Source organism: Dipodomys ordii, unplaced genomic scaffold (assembly GCF_000151885.1).
Source record: "Dipodomys ordii isolate 6190 unplaced genomic scaffold, Dord_2.0 Scaffold24, whole genome shotgun sequence".
NCBI classification, from domain to species: Eukaryota; Metazoa; Chordata; class Mammalia; order Rodentia; family Heteromyidae; genus Dipodomys; species Dipodomys ordii.
In genome coordinates, this window is record NW_012267240.1 from 1,984,784 (window position 1) to 2,008,105 (window position 23,322).

At 50.2% G+C, this 23,322-nt stretch overlaps 1 protein-coding gene across 1 annotated transcript in view; it reads right to left on the reverse strand.

Annotated features, from left to right (window-relative positions):
* Window positions 1-23,322, reverse strand: part of Cog2 (component of oligomeric golgi complex 2) — a 99,560-nt gene that overhangs the window by 34,539 nt on the left and 41,699 nt on the right. The window contains exon 8 of the mRNA XM_013014575.1: window positions 272-538. Coding sequence (XP_012870029.1) covers window positions 272-538 — 267 coding nt within the window. The remainder of the gene's footprint in view (window positions 1-271; window positions 539-23,322) is intronic.

The window sequence follows — 23,322 nt, forward strand, 5'->3', positions numbered from 1 at the left end:
CCGCGCGGCGGTGGCGACGGTGGAGCTCGACTGGGCAGTGCTGCCCCCTGCGGCCGCGGGCGGCACTGCAGGCTCTGGCTGCCCGCCGCGCCCTCACAGGCCTCCGGGCAGAGCCAGGCCCTGGGCCTTGTCCTGGCCGCAGTGAACCGGGGTCCGCGGCGCCCGCCGGGAACCCGGGCAGTTCCCGCCAGGCACTCGGTCACAGCGGTGCGAAAGTTACGAGCGTCCCTCGGTCGTCGGTTCTCCCTCCTTCCTGTCTAGGCGGCGAGACCAGAGGGCCGGCGCTCCGCCATAGAAGTTGTCCAAGCTGCAGGCCAAGTCGTGTGCGAAGCCGCCCTTCGGCAAAGCGGTTCACCCTGCCCCGCTCCTGCCTCAGCTCGGCTCTTTGCTTTGCGTTGCTCTTTTCCAAATACCAGGTTTCCTCCGTGCTTCCACCAGGTCTCTGCTCAGATGAGAGCCGAGCTTCCGACTCAGCCTCGCACAAGTTGGCGGCCCGGCCCTGGCGCTCATTCTCACACGCTCCTGCAGCCTGCTGTGCCTTTCAACACACACCAACCTCGAAGAAAACAGACACGTGTATGACAGATGGACAGAGACATCTTCTTATGATTCAGCATTCCAATGAAATGGATGTCCACTGGGGCCATCCGCCTTTCCCTTGTGGGGGCTGCGGTGGGACAACGACTGGTGTCCTGGCTTTGCTTTTCCTCCATTATCGCCGTTCCCCACACAGCTGCCAAACTGACCTTTTGAAAGCACCCAAGGAGGGCTGTCACCCACCACCCATACAGTGAAAAGCCCTTCCCTGTCCCCCCATTGTTCTAAACCCCGGCTGACTGTAAACCAGGCCCCACTGAGATTTCCAGGCCTGAATCACTGAAAAGACTGTGCTGTCATAGATACCAGAGTAATTACTGTTAAGTTTTTAGTGTTCCATGCCAAAATAAATGTGCTGGAAGCCTGACAGTGTCAGATTTCCTTCTCCTCTACATCTCATCTCCCACTGCCCCTTCTCCCCCCTGCCTCTCCCTCCCTCATCATCTCTGCCAGGATGACTATGCACTTTCCAATCTGCCTCCCGCCTTCAACCATCTGCCTCCTCTCCTCCTCACCCCACAGTAGTTCATTCTCTGCACAGGCTCCAAAATTCTCATCGTAGCATCCTTCTACTTACAAACTATCGTCACTATTTTTCACCGTCTCCTCTGTGAACCATCTTTTCAAAGGCCGTTCTGGGTGTATACCCTGCTTCTCCCCTTTGGTAGCAAGTGACATTACAGGAATCCAAAACCAGGTGGATTGAAACAAAGGGAAGTCCATTCAAAGCAACACAAAGACATTTTAATTCCATTCACACAGACACACAAGTGACAAAAGCTAAAGAACTAGGATTTCAGGACCAGGAAACCAAGGCTCAGAGTGGGTGCCATGCCTTTTACCCGCTGTTGGTGCCGTGGGCCTGCTGGTCTTCACCAGGTTGCTTTCTCCCCCATGTCGGATCTCTTGAAGTGTCTTGGAGGATGGCCTCACAGCCCAGCACCACGGCCCCAAGACTAGCTGCCTCTGCAGAATCCAGGGAGTGCACCTTTGCGACCATATCTAAGCAGGGAGAGGAACGAACCAGCAGACAGTCCTCCAGAGCCCTTCCACTGTCCTGTCCCACCAGCAACCGGTGAGACAGCTCTTGTTACCCCCCATCTTCACCAATGTTGGTGTTAATAGGTTTGTAATGGGGCCCTGTTGTTTGAATTTTATGTATCAGTCGTGTATGTATCTGACTTTTTCATGTAGTTAGTTGCCACCTGTGTATCCTTTTCTTGTGCTGTATCCATTGAAATTTTTGCCTCATTTTTAATCTGGTTTTCTTGTTACTGAATTTTAGAAATCCTTTATAAACTTTGGATACCAATCATTTATGATTTTGCTTTGCACAAATTTCTTCCAGTCTGTGTGTTGTCTTCTTAAGCTCTTGGTTTGTTGAGATTTTTCACTTGAGAAAAGGATTCCATTGCTTAAAAAAAAATGAAAACTGTCTTGTCATCTTGGTGGGGTTTGTCCTTCCTTCCTTCTTCCCCCCTCCCTCCCTCCCTTCCTTCCTTCCTTCTTCCCTCTCTCTGTCCCTCCCTTCCCTTCCTCCCTCCATCCCTCCCTCCCACCCTCCCTCCTTCCCTCCTTCCTTCCTTCCTTCCCTCCTTTCTTCCTTCCTTCTTTCTTCCTTTTCTAAGGAGAAAAGTAAAGCTTAATTTGGATTCTATTACAGGGATAGATGAGCAGCTAGATAGTGTATTATGGCTGCTGCACCAGTATAAACTTGTGGCCAGGCTTTTGTGTGGTGACTTTGGATTTTGGTGATTACCCTTCTCCTTTTGTGTGGCCCTTGTTGATTGGTTAACTTCCAGATCATGGTTTGAATTCTCCAGTAGGAATATTTGAGGTTAAATGCTCTATGTGCAATAGCTAATAGTGCAGACACTGCTGGTTGCCCTGGGTCAACAACTCCTATTTTTTTTACACGCTCTTGGCTCTTGTTTTCAGAGGATGAGGCATAATTATGAGTCCCAGAACAGGCTCCTGAGTTACCCTGTGGCCACCTCTGAGCAATTGCTTCTGTTCTACAGCTTTCAGGATGTGAGAGATTCAAGCAGACATAGGACCCTCAATCATCTTCACAAGTGCCGTGTTCCCGTTCCTGCCTCTTTCCAAAGGTTCTTGTTCTGGACACGGATTGCTGCAGGGTTTTGATGTTGGCAGGGGTCTTGCTTTGGCCTCCCGAAGGGGGGGAGGGGCTCTGCTGATACGGAGTCCCTTTTGGGTTGTTTGCCCATGGTGTCCGCTGACTTGCTGGGAAGGACCTCTGAAGTAACCATGGAGCCCAGCTGCAGCATGGTTTCTCAGACGGTTATTTAGTACCAGCTGGAAGCAGACCTCAGAGTGTTATACTTAGTGATTGTGATGGGTAAATGTTTCCTCTTGCTCTGTCCTCCTCCTGCAGCTGGTCCCTAGTGACTATGAGTGCAGGGCAGAGCCCTGGCTTCGCTTCGAGTAGAGACCCTCGTGGGCCAAGTTAGCAGGTGAGCCCTGTGTTAGCAGGGCTGTCATCACATTCAAGGGGGAGCTGAGGACAGAGCAGGAGGATTGAAGGTGCAGAATGTGGACATACAGTGCTCAACACATGCACACACAGAGCAAGAGGAAGACAGAGCTGCAAGGCAGCTTCCAGCTGGCCAGCCAGGAGGGATAACCAGGTCTCCACATTTGTTGACATGCTGCAGGTGCCACGGCAGCCCGGTTCCCTTCATGGCTTGGTTTTCAAGGCCTCGATCCCAGCGCTAACCAGACCCTTGTATAGAGAAAGTTTGATTCCCAATCTCTCCTCAAGGATTAGGGCTGCAGTCCCATGTGTTTGCTTTTCCCTTCCTCAACAGCTGCTCAGGCTCCACCAGCTGGGAAGCGGCTCGCTCGCCCCTAGCGCATGCCTCTCCCGGAAGGAGAGCCTCCCTGGGGGTATTTCTGCTCATTTATTGATAAGTTAAGGGAATTTTTCCTACTGCCTGCCTCTTCCATGCTGTTACACTTCACTGCAGACATCCAATAGTCCTAAGGGGGAAGAGACCGTTTTCCTCATCCATTCCCTGTTGACTTCCTATTTTCCCCCCATTGACTTCCTGTTTTCCATGTCTCTTGTTCCTCAGAAAGACCACCTAAGAAGCAAGCAAAGTCACTTTGTGCTTACAGCCAGGCTGTGACGGAAAAGCCTGTTCGTAAAATTAATAGCAGAGCATTATTTATCAACCTGTGCATTTTATTAACCTATATGTCCTGCAAAAACATGCCCTTCAGGGCTCTCTTCCTGGCAATATGGCAATCTAATTACCCACATCATTCTTCTGCTGAAAAATAGCTGAAAAAGATTTAAAAAAATCAAAGTCCAATGAACCAGCAAGAAAGAAAATAATACACGAAGGATGGTCCATGGGCCAGCTGTAACCAAAAGATGTGAGCAATCAGCCATCAGCCTAGAAATTTTCCAGGCCATGAGTCTGAGCCCATTTTCACCGCCTCAGGGTGCTGGGGAGCAAACAAGGCAAGGATCACCCAAGAACGACATCCAGGGAGCCCCTCTTCACAGAGTTGAGGCTCTCATGACTGTACCCCTAGAAGAACGTGGCCTGGAACTCTGCATCCAGACACCCAGATCCTTAACATGGACAGCAGACAAAACCCAAACCACTAGTCCAAAGCTGTAACCACTGGCCACACAGCCCACATGCATGTCACCTAATACACGTGTCTACTGCTCAGAGCCTGTCATCGGCCATGCCACCACATGACTGTCACCTAACACAAACGTGTCTACTGCACAGAACTTGTCATCCAGCCACACCACAGGGGTGTCACCTAACACTCACGTGTCTACTACACAGAGCCTGTCATCCAGCCATACCACACATGTGTCACATAACACACACGTGGCTACTGCACAGAGCCCTGTCATCCATCCACACCACAGCTATATCTTCTACACAGGGTTCTTTTGTCCAGGTAAAACAATAACAACAAAATCTCAGGCCAGCATTAGCTTCGAGGCACCTTGCAAAATCTGCACATCAGTAGCTCACAGAAAGATATTAAAAAAAATCTTCAAGGAAAGAAGGTACCATGAACAAATGTCAGCAGAGACAACAAACAATTCAAACAGACCTGCAGAGACCTTTGATACTGGGATTATCAGACGTGGTATTAAAACCTTTTGCATTGTACACAGTCAAATATTTGAAGGGGGTTATTAGGAGAGAGAGGCATGATTAGTAGGGGGGGAAGGAGTAGAGAGGGAGACAATGAACAAAGTGCAATAGAGACATGTATGAAAATGCCACGCTGAAACTATGAAAAATGAACCCCAAACAGAGGAGATCTGAAAAAGAATGGAGCCAAATGGCTAGAAATAAATGTAAGAAATCTTTTTGGATGGGTTTAGGAGGAAGAGCTGTGACACTGGAAGACAACGGCGGTGTGTGAGTTTACATGCAGGAGATTGGCACAACTAGGGACAGGGATGGCTGGTGGTGGGTGGCAGCGATTTCCATCTTGAATACAGGAGGTGAAAACCTGTTGGAAACCTAGAAAGTGCATGGGAGCCAGTGTTGGCTTAGACAGCAAAATGGAGCTGGTGTGATGAATCAAACTACCCACGGTCCACCCACTTCCCTATTTCCTGGGAAGTGTGAGTTGAGCAGACTCTCCTGTGGTGAATAAAGACCCTCTCCAGTGGCGGGGAGCAGGAAGCACTTTGCACCTACTGTTGCGTTCATGCGTCTAACTGACCTTCTGAAAGTGTTCCTGATACTGTCTCTGCGTTTCGGAGGTGGATGTGAAGTTTGGCTAGCTAGATTGTTAGTTGACAGATATAAGGGGAGATGTGCCTGCTGCATACGGATGTCGGGTGTCCCCCAAAGGTTCCTGAGGAACCACCATTGGTGGCACTGTTGAGAGGTGATGGACCTTAGGGAGGTGGGGCTGAGTGGGAGGTCTTCAGGTCTTTGGGGAATGTGTCCCATCCTCTCTCTCCCCTGGCTTCCTGCTACGAGGAGCACTTGCCACATGTTCCCCACCAGCCCTGCCTGGCATCCCCACCAAAGACCAAAGTGACGGGTCACCTGATTTGAGACACAAACTCCCAAATCTATGCAAATATGTCCAGGAGCAGTTCTGGAAACATGTATGAAAAGTAAAGTCTTAGGGTCAGCATGTGGCTGGGAGTTTATAGCATTTCATTCCATACACTTGATTTCTCCAGCTGAGTCTTGATGTGTTGCTCGGGTGGTTAACAAGGAAACCGTCTCTGTCAGATGTGTGCTGTGGTGAATTGTGGGGCATTAGCAGATCTGTGGGAGGACACCAGCGGGTTTCCTTCCCATCCTTTCATCTCTGTTGTGTGACACCCTTGGGAGAAGGCAGCATGGGAGGCCCGTGGGTCTGTCCTCAGGCTGGAGCCGGAACTCACAGGGCTGTCCTTTACTTCTGCACATACCCTGCCTGGTAGTTATGGACCTGCAATACCAATTTGGAGTGTCAAGCTGCCTGAGCCACAAGATACCCAAGCAGCTGCACAAACCTGGTTTTTGGTGTGTCTCTGAGGTGTTCTGAGATCTGAATTTGTATTCTTGAATAAGAAGAGCAGGTGCTCTCCCCAGTGCTAGTGGGCCTGTTACACATCGACCTGTCACCGTGTAACCCATTCTCACAAACAATCCGCTCTGATGTCAAGCACGCTCACACACAGTCTGCTAATCCACTGCGATGTCACCATATCTCACACACAATCCAATCTGATGTCAAACATGCTCACACACAATCCACTGAGATGTCACCCACTCTCACACTGTCCACTGTGATGTCATCCACTCTAACACACAATCGACAGTGATGTTACCCACTCTCACACACAATCCACTCTCAAACACAATGAGCTCTGATGTGAACTGCTTTCACACACAATGCTCTGTGACAATGCTCTGTGATGTCACCCACTTTCACACACAGCCCTCTGTGATGTCACCCACTCTCACACACAGTCCTCTGTGATGTCACCCACTCTCACACACAGTCCACCATGATGGTACCACTCTCACACAGTTCTCTGTGATGTCACCCACTCTCACACACAGTCCTCTATGATGTCAACAACACTCACAGTCCACTGTGATATCATCCACTCTCACACACAGTCCACTTGTTGTCACCCACTCTCACACAATGCTCTATGATGTCACCCATTCTCACACCCAATCCACTGTGATGTCAGCCACTCTCCAACACTGTCCTCTGTGATGTCACTCACTCTCACACACAGTCCTCAGTGATGTCATCCACTCTCACACAAGGTCCACTGTGATATCACCCACTCTCACACAATGCTCTATGATATCACCCACTCTCACACACAGTCTTCTGTGATGTCACCTACTCTCATACCCAGTCCACGGTGATGTCACCCACTCTCACATCCAATCCACTGTGATGTCAGCCACTCTCACTCACAGTCCTCTGTGATGTCATCTACTCTCACACAGTCCACTGTGATGTCACCCACTCTCACACACAGTCCTCTGTAATGTTACCTACTCTCACATGGTACACTCTGATGTCATTCACTCTTATAATGCTCTGTGATGTCACCCACTCTCACACTCAATCCACTGTGATGTCACCCACTCTCACACACAATCTGCTGTGTTGTCAACCACTCTCACACACATTCTTCTGTGATGTCATCCATTCTCATACACAGTGCACTATGATGTAATCTATTCTCACACACAATCCACTGTGATGTCACACACTCTTATACATAGTCCACTGTGATGTCAACCACTCTCACACACAGTCCTCTGTAATGTCACCCACTGTCAAGCACAGTCCTCTATGATGTCACCTATTCTTACACACAGACCTCTGTGATGTCACCCACTCTCACACACAGTCCTCTGTGATGTCACACACTCTCTCACACAGTCCTCTGTGATGTCACCTATTCTCACACACAGTCCACTGTGATGTCACCCACTCTCACACACAGTCCTCTGTAATGTTACCCACTCTCACACTCAATCCACTGTGATGTCACCCACTCTCACACACAGTACACTGTGATGTCACCCACTCTCACACACAGTACACTGTGATGTCACACATTCTCACACAATGCTTTGTGATGTCACTGACTCTCACCCACAATACTCTTTGATGTCATCTACTCTCATATATAGTCCTCTGTGATGTCATCCACTCTCACACACAGTCCACTGTGATGTCCCCCACTCTCACACACAATCCTCTGTGATGTCATCTATTCTTACACACAGTCCTCTGTGATGTCACATACTCTCTCACACAGTCCTCTGTAATGTCACCCACTCTCACACAGTCCTCTGTGATGTCACATACTCTCACACACAGTCCACTGTGATGTCATCCACTCTCACACAGAGTCCTCTGTGATGTTACCCACTCTCACACTCAATCCACTGTGATGTCAGACACTCTCACATTCAGTCCACTGTGATGCCACCTACTCACCAACAGTTCTCTGTGATGTCACCTACTCTCACCCACAGTCCTCAGTGATGTCACCTGCTCTCATACACAGTCCTCTGTGATGTCACCAACTCTCATATACAGTCCTCTGTGATGTCCCCCACTCTCACACACTTTCCTCTGTGATGTTATCCACTCTTGTACACAGTACTTTGTGATGTCACCTACTCTCACACAGTCCTGTGATGTCACCCACTTACACACAATCTGCCATGATGTCACCCATTCTCACACACAATTCGCCATGATGTCACTCACTCTTACACGCAACCCGCCAAGATGTCACTCACTCTTACACACAGTCCCATTTCGATGTTAGCTCCACGTTGTTATCCATGGAAGGTTCCTCACCAGAGTCTGAACTGATTGGACTTTCAGTCTTAAACAGAGCTAAGCAAGCCTCAGGTCAGGCTGGAGCAACGCAAACTAGCCTTATAGGCTAGCCCATACCTTCAGCTCTCAGAAAAGTCTGTCTGCAAAGTCATTAAAAATGCCATATTCTGACATCGCGAGTGAAGGTTGCAGTGCCACAGGTCAGAAGTGGAGTCACACATCAATTAGAGATAATAACCGCGTGGAACAAGACACAGTGTTCTGTCACATCTCTTCATCTGGAGACTTAGCGACCTGGGTGACATGAGTCAGCTTCCACTGGCCAAGTATGAAACACCTGCAGCTCTTTGCAAGTGCAGTTTTTAAAGCTCCTGCTTACCCTTGGGTGAAAGGCATGCTATAAATAACGTCATGACATAGGTGGGTTGTATAATTAGTGCAATATTTAAATTTCTCCAGTGGGTGGATTCATAATGAAAACACCGTTATGCTGCCCAGTAGCTGAGGCAGGGACCTGCAACTGTTTGGAAGTATGCAGGGAAGGGAGGAGCCCCCTGCAGCCCCCACCCCCAATCCCACCTGCAGCCTCCTGGGCCCGGTCCTGCTTGTAGGCTCCCCCACTGCCTCCCTTTCCCCCTCACCCCCCACATCCATCCTGGCACCTGGCACCATAGCGTGAACACCTGGGCTGCCCCTTTGTTTCTTTACACCAATTTTAGCATTCAGGAATTGCAATGACTCCTACAGTTTTATTTATTTATTATTATTATTATTTTTTGGGTCCGGTCGTGGGGCCTGAACTCTGGGCCTGAGCGCTGTCCCTCAGCTCTTCAGCTCAAGGTTAGTGCTCTACCACTTGAGCCACAGTGCCACTTCTGGCTTTTTTCTTTTTTGCTTATGTGGTGCTGAGGAATTGAACCCAGAGCCTCAGGCATGCAAGGCAAGTGCTCTACCACTGAGCCACCTTCCCAGCCCGACTTCTACAGTTTTAAAACCAAATGGTCCTGGTTTATAAGTTTATCAATAATTTAAATCCATGGGTGTGGTTTGGGAGCGCTTTCATAAGGGGTGTGGTGTGAACATTTGATTTCAGCTCTGTGTGGTTTTGTCAAAGTCCAGTGAATCCAATAGAGATGTCAGGAGAAACTACTTCAACCACTGTCACTTCCTTAGGGTGAGGTGGGATGGCAGGACCATCGCTGCAAAAGGCTGGAGGAACGTGGGCAAAGCCAGGGAATGCAGGCGGGAAGGGAGGGTCTCAGTTGCACAGAATGTGCAGAGTGGACATGGTGAATGCAAGCTAGAACGTCACTCAGAACATGTTGTTTAGAGCAGAACCTGGGATACAGGTGCAGGCTTCTCTACCAAGATCAGATAGGGACGTGGTCATGCCAAATTCTACCGCACCCAGAGATCCACCAGCCTGGAGGCAGAAACGGGGTAAAGACTGAAGAAGGGAAGTTACAAAAACAGTATGTTAGCGGCTGTATTCCACAGAGTGCTGCCCCAGGAGGAAATAGCAGAAGTTCCTGGGCAGGTTTCTTGATCTCTTAGCTGAAACTTCAAGGTCAAACTTCACGTTCACAAAGCTCTTGGAGACATCATTTTGTAACCCACTTGGTGGCAAAACGTGACTCATGGTCTCTTGTTGATGAGGTGCTTGATTTTGTCACTTTAAACAAAATGCACATGTTTTGGAGAAGAAATGGGCAACATATCTAAGGGTAGAAATAAAAACCACTTGTGTCCCCTGTCCATCTGTAAAACTATCCTTCTGCTAGGCTCTTACAGTTTTCTACCTCTCTACTTCTTTGTGTACCTGCTTGGAAATGTGGCTACCATCCATCCATCTACAATAGCTAGACATGCCAATTTATCTACATAACACATAGCCATTTTTACAAAGGTTATACTATACATATTATTTTATAAATAGTCTTTCATTAATTGGTCACAAACAGCTTTTATGAATTCACTATACATTATTCTCATGTTAGAATGACTGTATTTATAAAGCTAGACCTTATTTATGTAACCAATCTCAATCTTATGACATTTAACTTTTTTCAGATATGCCACTATCAAAAGCAACCTTGTGACAAATATGCAATAACTAAAGCTGTGCAAATAAGTGTAATTAGCTCCTCAGTATAAACTTCCAACTTGTGAGATTGCACATCAGAATATATGTTGCTAAGTATGTGATAAATTTGCCAAACAATGCTCCAAAAGATTTGTGTCAATATGTATTTGCCACACCAACATGTCCCTACCAATATGTTAAGATACTAATTTTCCTGAATTAAACATCTTGGCCAGTCAGTCAGGTGAAAGATAGTACTTCATTACTTCAATGCCAGCAGCTTAGATAACTGGTGAAGTTGAGCACTTTTCCAAACAGCATTTTATTTTTACCATGTCTTTGACTGTTGCTCTAATTCCTCTGCATTTCCTCAACTCTTGATTCCCTGTTTCCTTTTTTTTGGGGGGTCCGGTCATGAGGCCTGAACTCTGGGCCTGGGTGCTGTCCCTCAGCACTTCAGCTCAAGGCTAGTGCTCTACCACTTGAGCCACAGAGCTACTTCCAGCTTTTTTTCTTTTTGCTTATGTGGTGCTGAGGAATCGAACCCAGGACCTCAGGCATGCAAGGTAAGCGCTCTACCACTGAGCCACCTTCCCAGCCCTCCTTTTTTTTTTTTTAACATTTTTTATTATTATTGTCTTTAAGTAGTTGTACAAAGAAGTTCCCATTCTACGTGAATGGGAATACAAGGTGTATATGAATACAAGGTGTCTGACAACATTGTCACCCATCGCTCCTAACACATCTCTTCTCTCACTTTTTTTTGAAAAATTGAGATTACATACATAAATACATACGTTTCACAGTATTGTGGAATAGTGATATCTAGTTGAAGTCACAAACACATTTTAACCTTCACAATGATACCCTGTTTTCAACTTCTGTTGTTCTAGGCTTTTAACTGCTTTGTAATAGGGAGATACAGCTCTTCATAGTTATAAGCTCTTCGTTGATGTCATTTCTTCATGTTCTTTATTGAAGGTGTGTGTGTGTGTGTGTGTGTGCCAGTTGTGGGGCTTGAACTTGAAGCCTGGGCACTGTCCCAGAGCAATTTTTGCTCAAGGCTACTGCTCTACCACTTTGAGCTATAGCATCATTTCTGGTTGTCTCACAGACTTTCCTGCCCAGGCTGGTTTTGAACTGTCATCCTCAGATCTCAGCCTCCTGAGTAGCCTTCTGCGATCTGCTCCAGTGTGCCTTGGGCAGGGCAGAGGTCATGCGCAGCTTCCTCAGCCCTGGTCACTGCTTTTGAGGGTGCTGGTAGCTGCTGTGGCTGCGGTGTCTCCCTGTGCAGTCAGGCTGCTGGGGCTCTCCCAGCTGTGGCCTCAGTGTCTCTGTGTGCAGAGCCGTGGTCTGGTTGTCGGGGTCTAGCCAGGCACTGTCCCCGGAGGTGTCCCTGCGTTTCCTACCTAGGGCTGGCTGTGAGCTTGGGGACCAGCTGGCCTTGGGAAGGACTTAGCGGGGTCACGTCGCTGATGGCTAATGTGTGGACATGCTTCTCTTCTTGTTGTCCTTTATGTGAAGGCCTCAGGCCTCAGGAGCTTTATCCTACACAGATGATGTCACTCAACATGACTTCCACAGGTTTTTCCAGTCCAGGTGTGTCCTACACCACTCCCAGGAGCAGGCTGCAAGGAATTGGTGGAATCCAACGTGGTTGAAAGTCACTCGTCTACACATAATTAAGAATACAAACCAAAACTTACAGATGGATAACTAAGGAAACCATAGGAAAAATACAGGTAATAAAGACTCTAAGCTCACAGCTTGCTAACTTGGTTTTGCTAGCATCACTGTTTCTGAAGCTGTTTCCTGCTCAGTTGGTGAGTGCATGCGGTGTTGCAGAGTGTGTGCCACTCCGCTTCTTCCTGACCTTGACATTTTCAAAGTCAGGAAAAAGCACTGGTATTTGTCATCTACTTGAACCGGAGCATTTACATGATTGCAACATGTAAATGGTATAAATCCAGAGCTTGGTTTATTGTTCTGTTGATTGTCTAGACTTAAGAAAGTGACAAAGAAAACATTAATGCTACAGCTGAAGTTGAGCATAGTAGTCCTGTAGTTCAGTACTTAGGAGGCAGAGGCAGGAGGAAACCAGGTTCTAGGCCAGCCTGGAATTCATTGTGAAACCCTGTCTCAGAAAAACAAAGAATTCTTCCCCTGAAAAGATAAAGTTACTGGTTAAATACTCAATATAGGAAGTGTTTAAGCCATTAGCAAAGGGATAGAAGTTTGGGTATATAGCTTTGTTGTCTTCTGTCTTGAATATAAATAAGTAAACTGTTGATGAGCATTCATGTCAGAACTGCACTTGTTCACTAACTGCAATTGTGACTGGCTACAAATATAGATACAGGTGTCTATATCTGTGTACAGGTACCTGTATATGAGGATGTAGCAAACATCAACAAAGTATACTTAGAATCAATTGTTAGTGTAGGATTTACAATAAAGTGTGTATTTTCTTACTATAAATTGTGTCATATATATCCTTCAGATCAGTAAAAATTATAAATTAATAAGCATTTTTTCCTCCCCAGAGATGAATCCCAATCTTCCACTGGGTCTGTCCAGTTGCATGCTGGTGTGGGCTGCTCCATGCAGGTAGAGAGGAAATGGAAGCTTTCTTGATCAGGTGTAGAGAGGAAACGGAAGCTTTCTTGATCAGGTGTAGAGAGGAAACGGAAGCTTTCTTGATCAGATGTAGAGAGGAAATGGAAGCTTTCTTGATTGGATGTAGAGAGGAAACAGAAGCTTTCTTGATCAGGTGAAAAATGTCATTAAGAAACTGTAGACAATGAGAAAAGCTAGCTCTAGGCAAATGAAAGCCTAAAAAGTGAAAGTGATACAGTTATTATACATAATTGACAAGTATTTACAGATGAAGGGAAATACATATTGCATTTCAGTCAGCTATTTTTATGAAGTCATAATCAAGATGGTGTAACCAGAAGTGTGACAAACACATTACCGAAAGGCAGGTGATAGCAAACAGAGGTAGGAGCAGGTAGTATGCAAAGTTAAATGAATACACAGTTGAAAATGACATTGAAGGGGAAGGGGACATTACCAGAGAGTGAGCCGGCCAGCCTGGCAGGCTCCTGATAGAAATGAGGCTGATGGCAGGCGGGAGAGAACAGTCCAGATGCTGAAGGAAAGCAGCAGAAGCCAAATGCTGCCATGCGCTGGCTTGTGAAGAGTAAACACAATGCTGTTTACCACCCTCTCACCATGCCCCTTCTCAGCCTCTTCTTAGACTCTTGAATTCCGAGATGAACTTTAGCTTGCAGAGTATGAGAGCGTGCGGTATTTGTTCTTACTGTGCCTGACTTGTTTCTCTTACCGTGACGCCCTTCAGCCTCCCCTGTGGATTCACAGATGACAGAATTGTTCATTTTTATGGCGGAATAATATTTTCATGGCAGAACAATGCTCTTGATCTGTGTTCTCTATTCCTGGAGCAGTTGGATATGTACAGATACGGCATTGGCAACGAGGTGTTATATGTATCCCAGGCTGGCTTGGTTTTGATTTGCATTTCCCTGATGGTTAGTGGTAATGTACATTTTTCGTAAACTTTTTGGCCATTTGGACATTTCGTGAGAAGTGTCTATTCAGACCACTTGCCAGGTTCTTTTTTTTTTTTTTTTTGGTTGGCTGGTTGTGGGGCTTGAACTCTGGGCCTGGGTGTTGTCCCTCAGCTCTTCAGCTCAAGGAGAGAGCTCTAGTTGCCAGGTTTTGAGTTGAGTTATGTATGTTTTGCAGTGTGGGGCAAATGTGAGTTTCAAGTGCCCCCGTTCTGCAGGGTCTCCTCATCTGGTGTTGCCCTTGCTCTGCAGGAGCTTCTGGCAAGATATAATCTCCTCTGTCCAGTTTTTGCTTTTATGGCCTGTGCTTTGAGGCCTTGTCTGAAAAATCACTGCCATGGTAGAGGAACCAGCCCGTGTGTCCCGGGGCATGGTGGGGCGTGGGCAGGTAGCGTGTGTGTGTGTGTGTGTGTGTGTGTGTGTGTGTGTGTGTGTGTGTGTGTGCTTGAGCGCACGTGCGCACGTCAAAGTAGCCAGAAGCAGAGCTGATAAATATTCCTGGCACAAGAGGAGAATGTTTGCGGGGACGGGGTGTGCTGGACCTTGTGTGACCATGCACTGTACATAGCACGCTCACGCATCACACCGTGCAAATACACTGGATGGCTAGATGCCAATGAAAAAGAAACATAGAGTAGGACGGGCTGAGACAAACTCAAAGGCCTGGCGTGTGCGCTGGTTTTGTTTAATAACATGGGCACGGGAAGGGTGGCTGAGGCGTGGAGAACGGGGTGGGGGCAGGAACTGGGGGACAGAGCAAGGTGGCATAGAGCAGCCTGGCTGGCGTCTCAGAGACCATCCTGTCTCTGTAGAACGTCTGCACCTGTCTCCCTGAGGTGGCCCAGGTCACTCAGTAGATCAGGTTGAGGTCCCGGGAGCCAGGCTTTGGGAATGTGAGGTTTTTGGACAGCCCCGTGCCTCTGCGGACCCTTCCCTGTGTTACTTTGCCTGGGCTCACAGCCACTGTCCGATGTTTGAGAGGGCCAGTGTCAGAGAAGACGGGCTGGGCAGTGCTAGGCTGAGCTGAGCCGAGCTGAGCCGAGCTGGGCTGAGCTGGGCCGAGCTGGGCTGAGCCGAGCTGAGCTGGGCAGAGCTGAGCTGGGCTGGGCTGGGCTGGGCTGGGTTGACCTGACCTGGGCTGAGCTGGGCTGGGCTGAATTGTGGAGGTAGAAATCAGTCTACTGTGACTGGATATCTTTCCCTCCTGCTGTTGTGCAGCTGGGAGGCCAGGCTGTCCCCACAGCTCTGTCAGGAGATCTGCGGGCTGATCTGGTTCCCTAGACTCAGTGTCAGGAGATCCATGGGCTGATCTCGGGCTCCTTCAGCTCTGTATTGGGAGATCCGAGGCTGATCCCGGGTTTCCTCCACCTCTGTGTCAGGAGATCTGTGGGCTGATCCCAGTTCCTTCGGTTTTGTGTCAGGAGATCTGTAGGTTGATATGGGGTTCCTCCTCCTCTGTGTCAGGAGATCCAAGGGCTGATCCCGGGTTCCTCTGGCTCTGTGTCAGGAGATCTGCAGGCTGATCCTGGGTTCCCTTAGCTCTGTGTCTGGAGATCTGAGGGCTGATCCTGGTTCCTTTGGCATTGTGTTGGGAGATCCGAGGGCTGATCCAGTGATCCTTCAGCTCTGTGTCAAGAGATCTGAGGGCTGATCCTGGTTCCTTTGGTTCTGTGTCAGGAGATCTGTGGGCTGATCTGGAGTTCCTCCAGCTCTATGTTGGGAGATCTGTGGGCTGATCCTAGGTTCCCTCAGCTCTGTGTCAGGAGATCCTCAGGCTGATCCTGGTTCCTTTGGCACAGGCTGTACAGCACACACATGGTGTGTTCCAGTCACTGGGATGAGACAGGGCCCTTCTCCCCAGCCCCTCCCCACAGCAAACATGCTGGTTTTAGCAGTGGAAAGGATCTCTGGACTAGCTACAGGCCTCAGCGTTTTCCCAGCCTGCTTCCAAAGGCAGCTGGGAAGAGGCTCCGGGTTTTCCTGTGAACGTCTTAACTACATGTGGACAAAGAAAATGGGAATGAAACAGAATAAAAAGCAGTTCCAGCACTCCCTTTTCCTCCCCTTCACCAAGCTGTTCTATCATGCATGTCCTATTCTAAGAGCCCATTTTGTGTGAGCCTGGCCCTGCCCGGTGGCCTCCACACCAGGCCATCGCCCAGGCCGGGAGCCCACTGCTCCCTTGGCAGATCCCCACCTTCACCCACCTCCCTGGCTCTGGGGAGCTGAGCCCAGGAAGTCCTCCTTCTCCCCGGGCCGTGTCCATGCCTCTGGCCGTACTGTGCTGTGCAGGTCTCTGGGCCCTGGCTATGTATAGCTGCTCTGAAAGGCAGCAGCTGCTCGGTGGTCAGGAAAGTGGAGCATGGAGACATTCGAGTTTTGCAAAGGAAAATGTCCTCTCACATACTTGTGTAGCCACCACCAGGGGGCTTTCAAACACAGGCCTGTGGGCTCCTGGTCTGAAGGCCCCAAGCCTGTGCTGCTCTGTACCAGCCTCACACCTGAAACCTGGCTTCCTCCTGTGACTGTGTGCCGTGTGTCGTGTCGATGGAAACAGTCAGGGGAGTAGCAAGGTAACAAACACTCACCTCCCTCCCCCAACCCAGAAAAGCAAGCTGGGGGCTGTGGACCGGCCGTGGGGCTGGGGCTATGGACCGGCTGTGCCATTCTGCAAGGGCCCACAGCTTACTGCACCCAGCCTGCTTTCATGAGTCTAGTCTCCACTGTAGGCCCTGTGCTTCTGAGGAGTACAGGGAGTATGCGGACCTCAGCTGCTCAGCTCCTAGGAGTCTGAGCCCCTGCCCGCAACACTCCCCTCAGGCTGCCCGCGTGACCACAGCATAGAAGGGAGCCAGCTCCTGTGTCTGTGGAAACAGCTCTCAGGGGTCTACATCAGGTCCTAGGAGGAGGCTGGAGATTGGACTGTCTAGAAAAAGACTCAGAGGGCTGGGGGTGTAAAACTCAGAGAGAGAGGGTTAGGGAAGGGGGAAGAAGAGGAGGAGGAAGGGGGGAGAAGGGAAAAGAGGAAGTAGGGGAGAAGAATGGGAGAAGAGGAGGAGTAGGAGGGGGGAGGAGGAGGCAGAGGAGGGTGGGGAGAGGGGGGGGAGGAAGCAGAGAAAGGATGGGGAGGAGGGGCACTGCAGCAGAGGCCTCAGGTGGCGGCTGGGCACCTGTGCCTGAGCAGGTGTTGGTTGGGTACTCTGAGCAGACGCCCCTCTGTGCAGCCGCTCCCGCAGCTGTGCACTGTTGGCAGCAGATATCCTTGACCTCTGGACAACAAATGGTGAGGCCCTGGATAAGCTCTGAGGCAAACACCACAGCACCCCTGTCTGCAGCCCCCAAATCGTAAAGGTTACTACTATCTCAAACAACAGATGGGGTCTGGGAAAGTGTGCTGGACACTGAGCCAACTGGCCAAGGCTCCGAGCAGGGGAGTGGACCAGGACTGGCCAGCACTCAGGCAATCCAGAGAAGAGAGCAAGCATGTCTGTCAACAGAGAATACATATGAGGACACATATATTATAAACACACACATATACCATGTATACAGATGTACATATATATTGCCAATGCCAAGCTGGGAGAATTTCCCTTCCTTTCTGGGTGTGTCTGGAAATCCCGATTGTTTTACACACGTGCACACACATATTATTGAGATATGGTATTGGTGTTCATTTTGCTTTGTTTTTCCTTTTCTCTTCTTTTGTAGTGCCAGAGGTGGGCCAGGCCCCGGCACGCTGGGCGGATGTGCACCGCATCTGCTCACTCGGCTGGTGCATATCCCCTCACCCACCCGTGCATGTCCTCACCTGCACGTGCGCCCTCACTCACCCACACATGTCTCGTCACTCACCCACACACATGTCCTCACTCACCCGCACACGTCTCGTCACTCACCTGCACACATGTCCTCACTCACCTGCACACGTCTCGTCACTCACATGCATGTGCGCCCTTACTCATCTGCACCCGCATCCCCACTCACCTGCACGCATGTCCTCATTCTCCCCCAAGTGTGTCCTTGCTCCCCTGCACAAATGTCCTCACTCACCAGCACATGTCCCTTCACCCACCCACACATGTCCCCTCGCTCACCCGCACGCGTGTCCTCACTCACCCACGTGTCTCCTTGCTTACCCGCATGTGTGTCCTCACCCGCATACATCTCACTCACCCACACATGTGCCCTCCACCCGCACACGTGTCCCCACTCACCCACACACATCTCCTCGCTCACCCACACTTGCATCCTCACTCACCCACACGCATGCCTTCACTCACCCACACGTGTGCCTTCACTCACCCACACGTGTGTCCTCACCCGCACACATCTCCTCACCCACACGTGTGCCTTCACTCACCCGCACACATCCTCACTCACCCACACTTGCATCCTCACTCACCCCACACGCGTGCCTTCACTCACCCACACGTGTGTTCTCACTCAACCTGCACACATCTCACTCACCTGCATGTGGGTCCCCACTCACCCACACACATCTCCTCACTCACACGTCTGTCCTCACTCACCCGCACATGCGCCCTCACTCAACCTGCACACATCTCACTCACCCACACATGTCTCGTCACTCACCCACACACATCTCCTCACTCACCCACATGTGTGTCCTCACTCACTCACACCTGTGTCCTCACCCATACTCGCGTCCTCACCCACACATGCATCCTCACTCAACCCGCACACATCTCACTTACCCGCATGCGCGTCCCCACTCACCCGCATACATCTCCTCACCCACAGGCATCCTCACTCACCCACACATGTGTCCTCACCCACAGCCATCCTCACTCACCCACACATGTCTCGTCACTCACCCACACACATGTCCTCACTCACCCGCACACGTCTCTTCACTCACATGCATGCACGCCCTTACTCACCTGCACCCGCATCCCCACTCACCCGCATGTGTGTCCTCACCCGCACACATCTCACTCACCCACAGGCATCTCCTCACTCACCCACACATGTGTCCTCACTCACCTGCACACGTCCCATCCCTCACCCATACGTGTGTCCCCACGCACCCGCACGCATGTCCCCACTCACCTGCACAAGCATCCTTACTCAACTGCTTGTGTGTCCTCACTCTCACCCGCATGCACGCCCTCACTCACCCGCACGCATGTCCTCACTCACCCACACATGTCTCCTGTGCTCAGCACCTGCCTGGGACTCTCTTTTGCTCAAGACTCCTTGTAGCCATCCCTCAGGTTCAGGCATGAAGCTGTGTCTGAAAGCATCTTCGCTGTGAAGGTGAGCCCTCACAGGCACGGTTTTCCTCGAGCAGAAGGAAATGCTGGCCAGAACTTTGCATTCTGCTTCCATCGTTTTTGTGAGGAATCGGCTGTCGGCCTTTCCATGGCCTTTCAAAGAGATGCATCCATTCCTGTTTTCTTCTACGGGCTCCTCCCAGAGTTCTCCCCCAGACCTCATCCCTAGTCACCCTAAAAGCTCTGGCTCGTCCCTTCCCCAGCATTTTGGGTGGGCTGCCCAGGGAATTTCCTCTGACCCTCCTCCCGCTTTCTGGAGTCTCGTGGGCCTCACTCCACTGCTGTAGGTAGCCCTGCTTCCCTTGCTGATGAGTGACAGACATCTGTCCATGGGGGGACATGGAGCCTGGCCAGCTCATGACCCCACTGACTCGGCCCTGTGTAGCCCTCAGGGAGTGAGAGTCCAGTTCAGGACTCCACCCCATGGGGTACTTGGGGAGTGCCCAGCAGAGCCTAGGAAGATGTTTCCAGGCAGATGAGGCTGTGCTGCGCTCTGTTCTGAGGCTCAGGGAGAAGCACAGCCTCCTGCGCATCAGGCAGTAGGGAGGAGGGGGGAGGGAGGCCCAGCTCTGACAGATGAGCTAGAGGTGAGATGATGGATGTGTGAGATGATGGCCGCTCCAGTCAGAGACAGTCCTCCCTCCTGGTGTGTGCACGAGACTCCTCAGGACAAAACGTAGGTGGATCCCATTACCTTTCCCTTAGTGCAGACTTGGCCAGTTTAGAAGGCACTAGAGGTCTTGCTCTGGACTGTCTGACACTCTCTAATGGAAGGCCACGGCTTCTCTACCCGCACACTCGTGTGGCTACCTCTGGACACCGTGTGTAGGAGGACCAGCCGTGGAGGCTTCTGGGGTCCTGGGGCAGGCCCCTAGGGCTCCCTGCTGATGGCCTGTCTGCAGCAGTTTCTCTGCCTGCAAGGGGCCAGCACCGCTGTCCATTGATCAGACACCACAGCCCTGCTGACATCTGACTATGACTGAGAGACCAAAAATAAGTTTAGTAGTAATTTCAGACAAAACTAAAACATTTGTCATCTGTTACTGGAAAGTAAGTGTTAGATCCTGCACCAAGGCAAGATAACAGTAAGAATTATTAAGGGATCAGTTTGCCCTGACCAGTCCAGGAATTTGGTCAGTCTCTCCGCCCAACTCTGCCGAGAGAACATTTGAGACAAGACATAATTCAACATTCCTGTGGTTAGCCCCACTTATCCAACCAATGATGTATGATTTAACCTATCCTGTAACCGCTAAGCTAGAAAGTCCCTGCCCTTACTGGAAATGATCATACTCCTAACCAATGAGCTTAAGACATCCTTCCCCCTGCTATATGTTCAATAAAAACCATGCTGGACAAGGGGTCAGGGCTCACAACTCTGACCCGCTGCATTGGTGATGATTGTGAGTCCAAGCTCGAGCTTGCAAATAAATGACTCTTTTGCTATTTGCATTGGTCATGGTCTCCGGGGGTTGCTCAGGGTCTCGAGTTTGAGTCTAACATGACCATCTGAGGGACAGCAAGGGAGAGACATTCAGGCAGGCAGCCTGCTGGCAGGACAGGAGGTCACAAAACAGCCACCGGAGGAGTTTTCCATGTAAGTGGTGCTGTAAGATCCTGGATAGATTCCTGTCTGGCTGTATGACACACGAGGATAATGCCAATTTTTAAATATTGGCATCTTCCATGGGTGAAATAAAGTGACAGCTTTGTTGCTTATTATCTCAGAGCTGCTGTGAGAATTAAATCTCTACACTAATGAACTCTATTGTTATTCTCCGGGTCCCTAGGAGCAGCGCATCAGTTGCAGTAGATTTCCCCAGCGTTTTCTCCTGCCTCTTGGCTCATTTTCTTTTGACTCCTCTCTTCCTCCCTGCTTCTCCATCCTTCTGTTCCTCTGTCCTCCTCCCCAGGGGGGCATCTTTGCCTTCTCCCAGGGGAAGGAGTGTTGCTGGGCCTGGCATTCTGCAATGTCAAAATAAAGCCACATTTCCTGCGAACCCCTAAGTCTGACTGGTGCTCAGGAAGCAATTTCTACCCTGTCCTGTCCACAGGCCCCGCTTCCTCCTGTCCATGGACCCTACCTGCTCCCATCCATGGGCCCCAACAAAAGCCTGAGGTCATGGGACCCCAGTGCTGCAGCCCTCCTGGAGCCTTTTCCAGCTGGAAGGTGTACTTCTGTTTTGCTTTGTGACTTAGGTCACTGAGATGGGGTTCTGTGTCATCCATGCTTCCTGTACATGAGTGGGGACGTTGGCAGGTGGCATTTGTCAGACCCAGATGCCACCAAAGAGATGCCAAACCCTTCTGCGTTTAGAAACACAAGGACAAGGCAGGTGATATGCAGATAAAGCTGAGCCTGGTCTCAGGATTCCTTCTGTGAGAATCACAAGGAAAGCTCTGACCCCCAGCCCACTCCCTGTTCCTGACCAGCCCTGAGGCATGCTGCCTCTCCCTGGATCCATGGCTGTCTCTGTTTTCAGCGGCAGTCATCTCTTATCTCATGGCTCCGTTCTCTATGAATATAAAAACCAGGTCGGGAGTACACACCTGTAATCTCAGTACAGGAGGCTGAGGCAGCAGATCAAGAGCTCAAGGATAGCCTGGGTGGCCTTGTAAGAACCGTCATGACAAACAGCAACAGTGACAACAAAATGAATGCCCAGCATGCCTCCGCTCCCTGGCGCTGACCCTGGTGTTGGCCCTGAGCCCTTTGGACGTCCCGTCACCACAGCTGTGTGTACATCCCTTCCTCCCTGCTCCCGACAGCCATGCCAGAAAGACGCCGACAGTGCCGACGGTGCCCTTCCCCATCTGCACTCCTCCCCACCGCTGCGAGGCCATGCAGCCAGGCCTCAGGAGCACCCACGCTCGGAGTTTCATGGCAGCAGGGTCCACAGAAGGCTGTGCTCCTTCCAGGTCTTGTGCAAGGTTTGGCACCCATGGTTTTTTTGTTTTTTTTGGGGGGGGGGTGGTATTTGCCCTCCACACTGGCCTCCAGGATTGGTGGGTCTGACTTTCCATTTGGACTCAGTCTTCCCCCACCCCTCACAGGCCCTTGTCTTCTCAAAGGTCCTCCCATATGCCGTAGGCCAGGCCAGCAGCACCCGGAGGACAGCAAGGGGACACAGCACAGGGAGCAGGTGATTGAGGCACCGATTTGTGGGGTCATTGGTGACTCACCACTCCCCACTCCTCCCCCCACCCCCATCCCGGCACCAGCGAGATCCAGATCCCTGACACCAGCCTCCAGAGTCCAGCTCTGGACCCAGGAGCCCAAAGGACTTACCTTTAGCTCTGGTCTCGAAGCTCTTCTGCTCACTGCACTGACACCACGCTGAACTGAAGTGGGTTTTCCTCAGCCTGGGGGCCAGAGCCCAGAGTTACTGATTCCCAGATGTAGAGGCCTGCAGACTTCCAGATGCTTCTGAGTTTGGAGACACAGAGCCATGGCAGGTAATGTGCAGATAAAGCTGCTTCCCAGGTGAGTTGGGGAAAGGAATGAGGGGAGTGAGGCTTCTGTTTGTGTAACCAGTTTGATCCTCTGTAACCTGAGCATCCTTCTGTGATGCACTCCAGGTTTTCCCAAGACCAAGCCTAGTGAGGTCTTTGTCTCTGGTGGTACGAGAGTTTGAACTCCAGCTCCCTAGCTTGCCAGGCGGGCACTCTACCACTGGAGCTTCACCACAAATCCTTTTTGCGTTAGTTGATTTTTCAGATAGGATTTCTCTTGCCTGGGCCAACCTTAGACTATGATCCTCCTGTCTCTGACTCCTAGTGGCAGGAATACAAGTGTACACTGCCTTACTTAGTTCTTTTTTTGTCTTTTCTTTTTGAGACAAGATCTCATTCTGCAGCCTGTTTGATCCCAAACTGTCCATCTTCTTGCCTTCGTTTTGCATGGGCTGGAATTACAGATGTG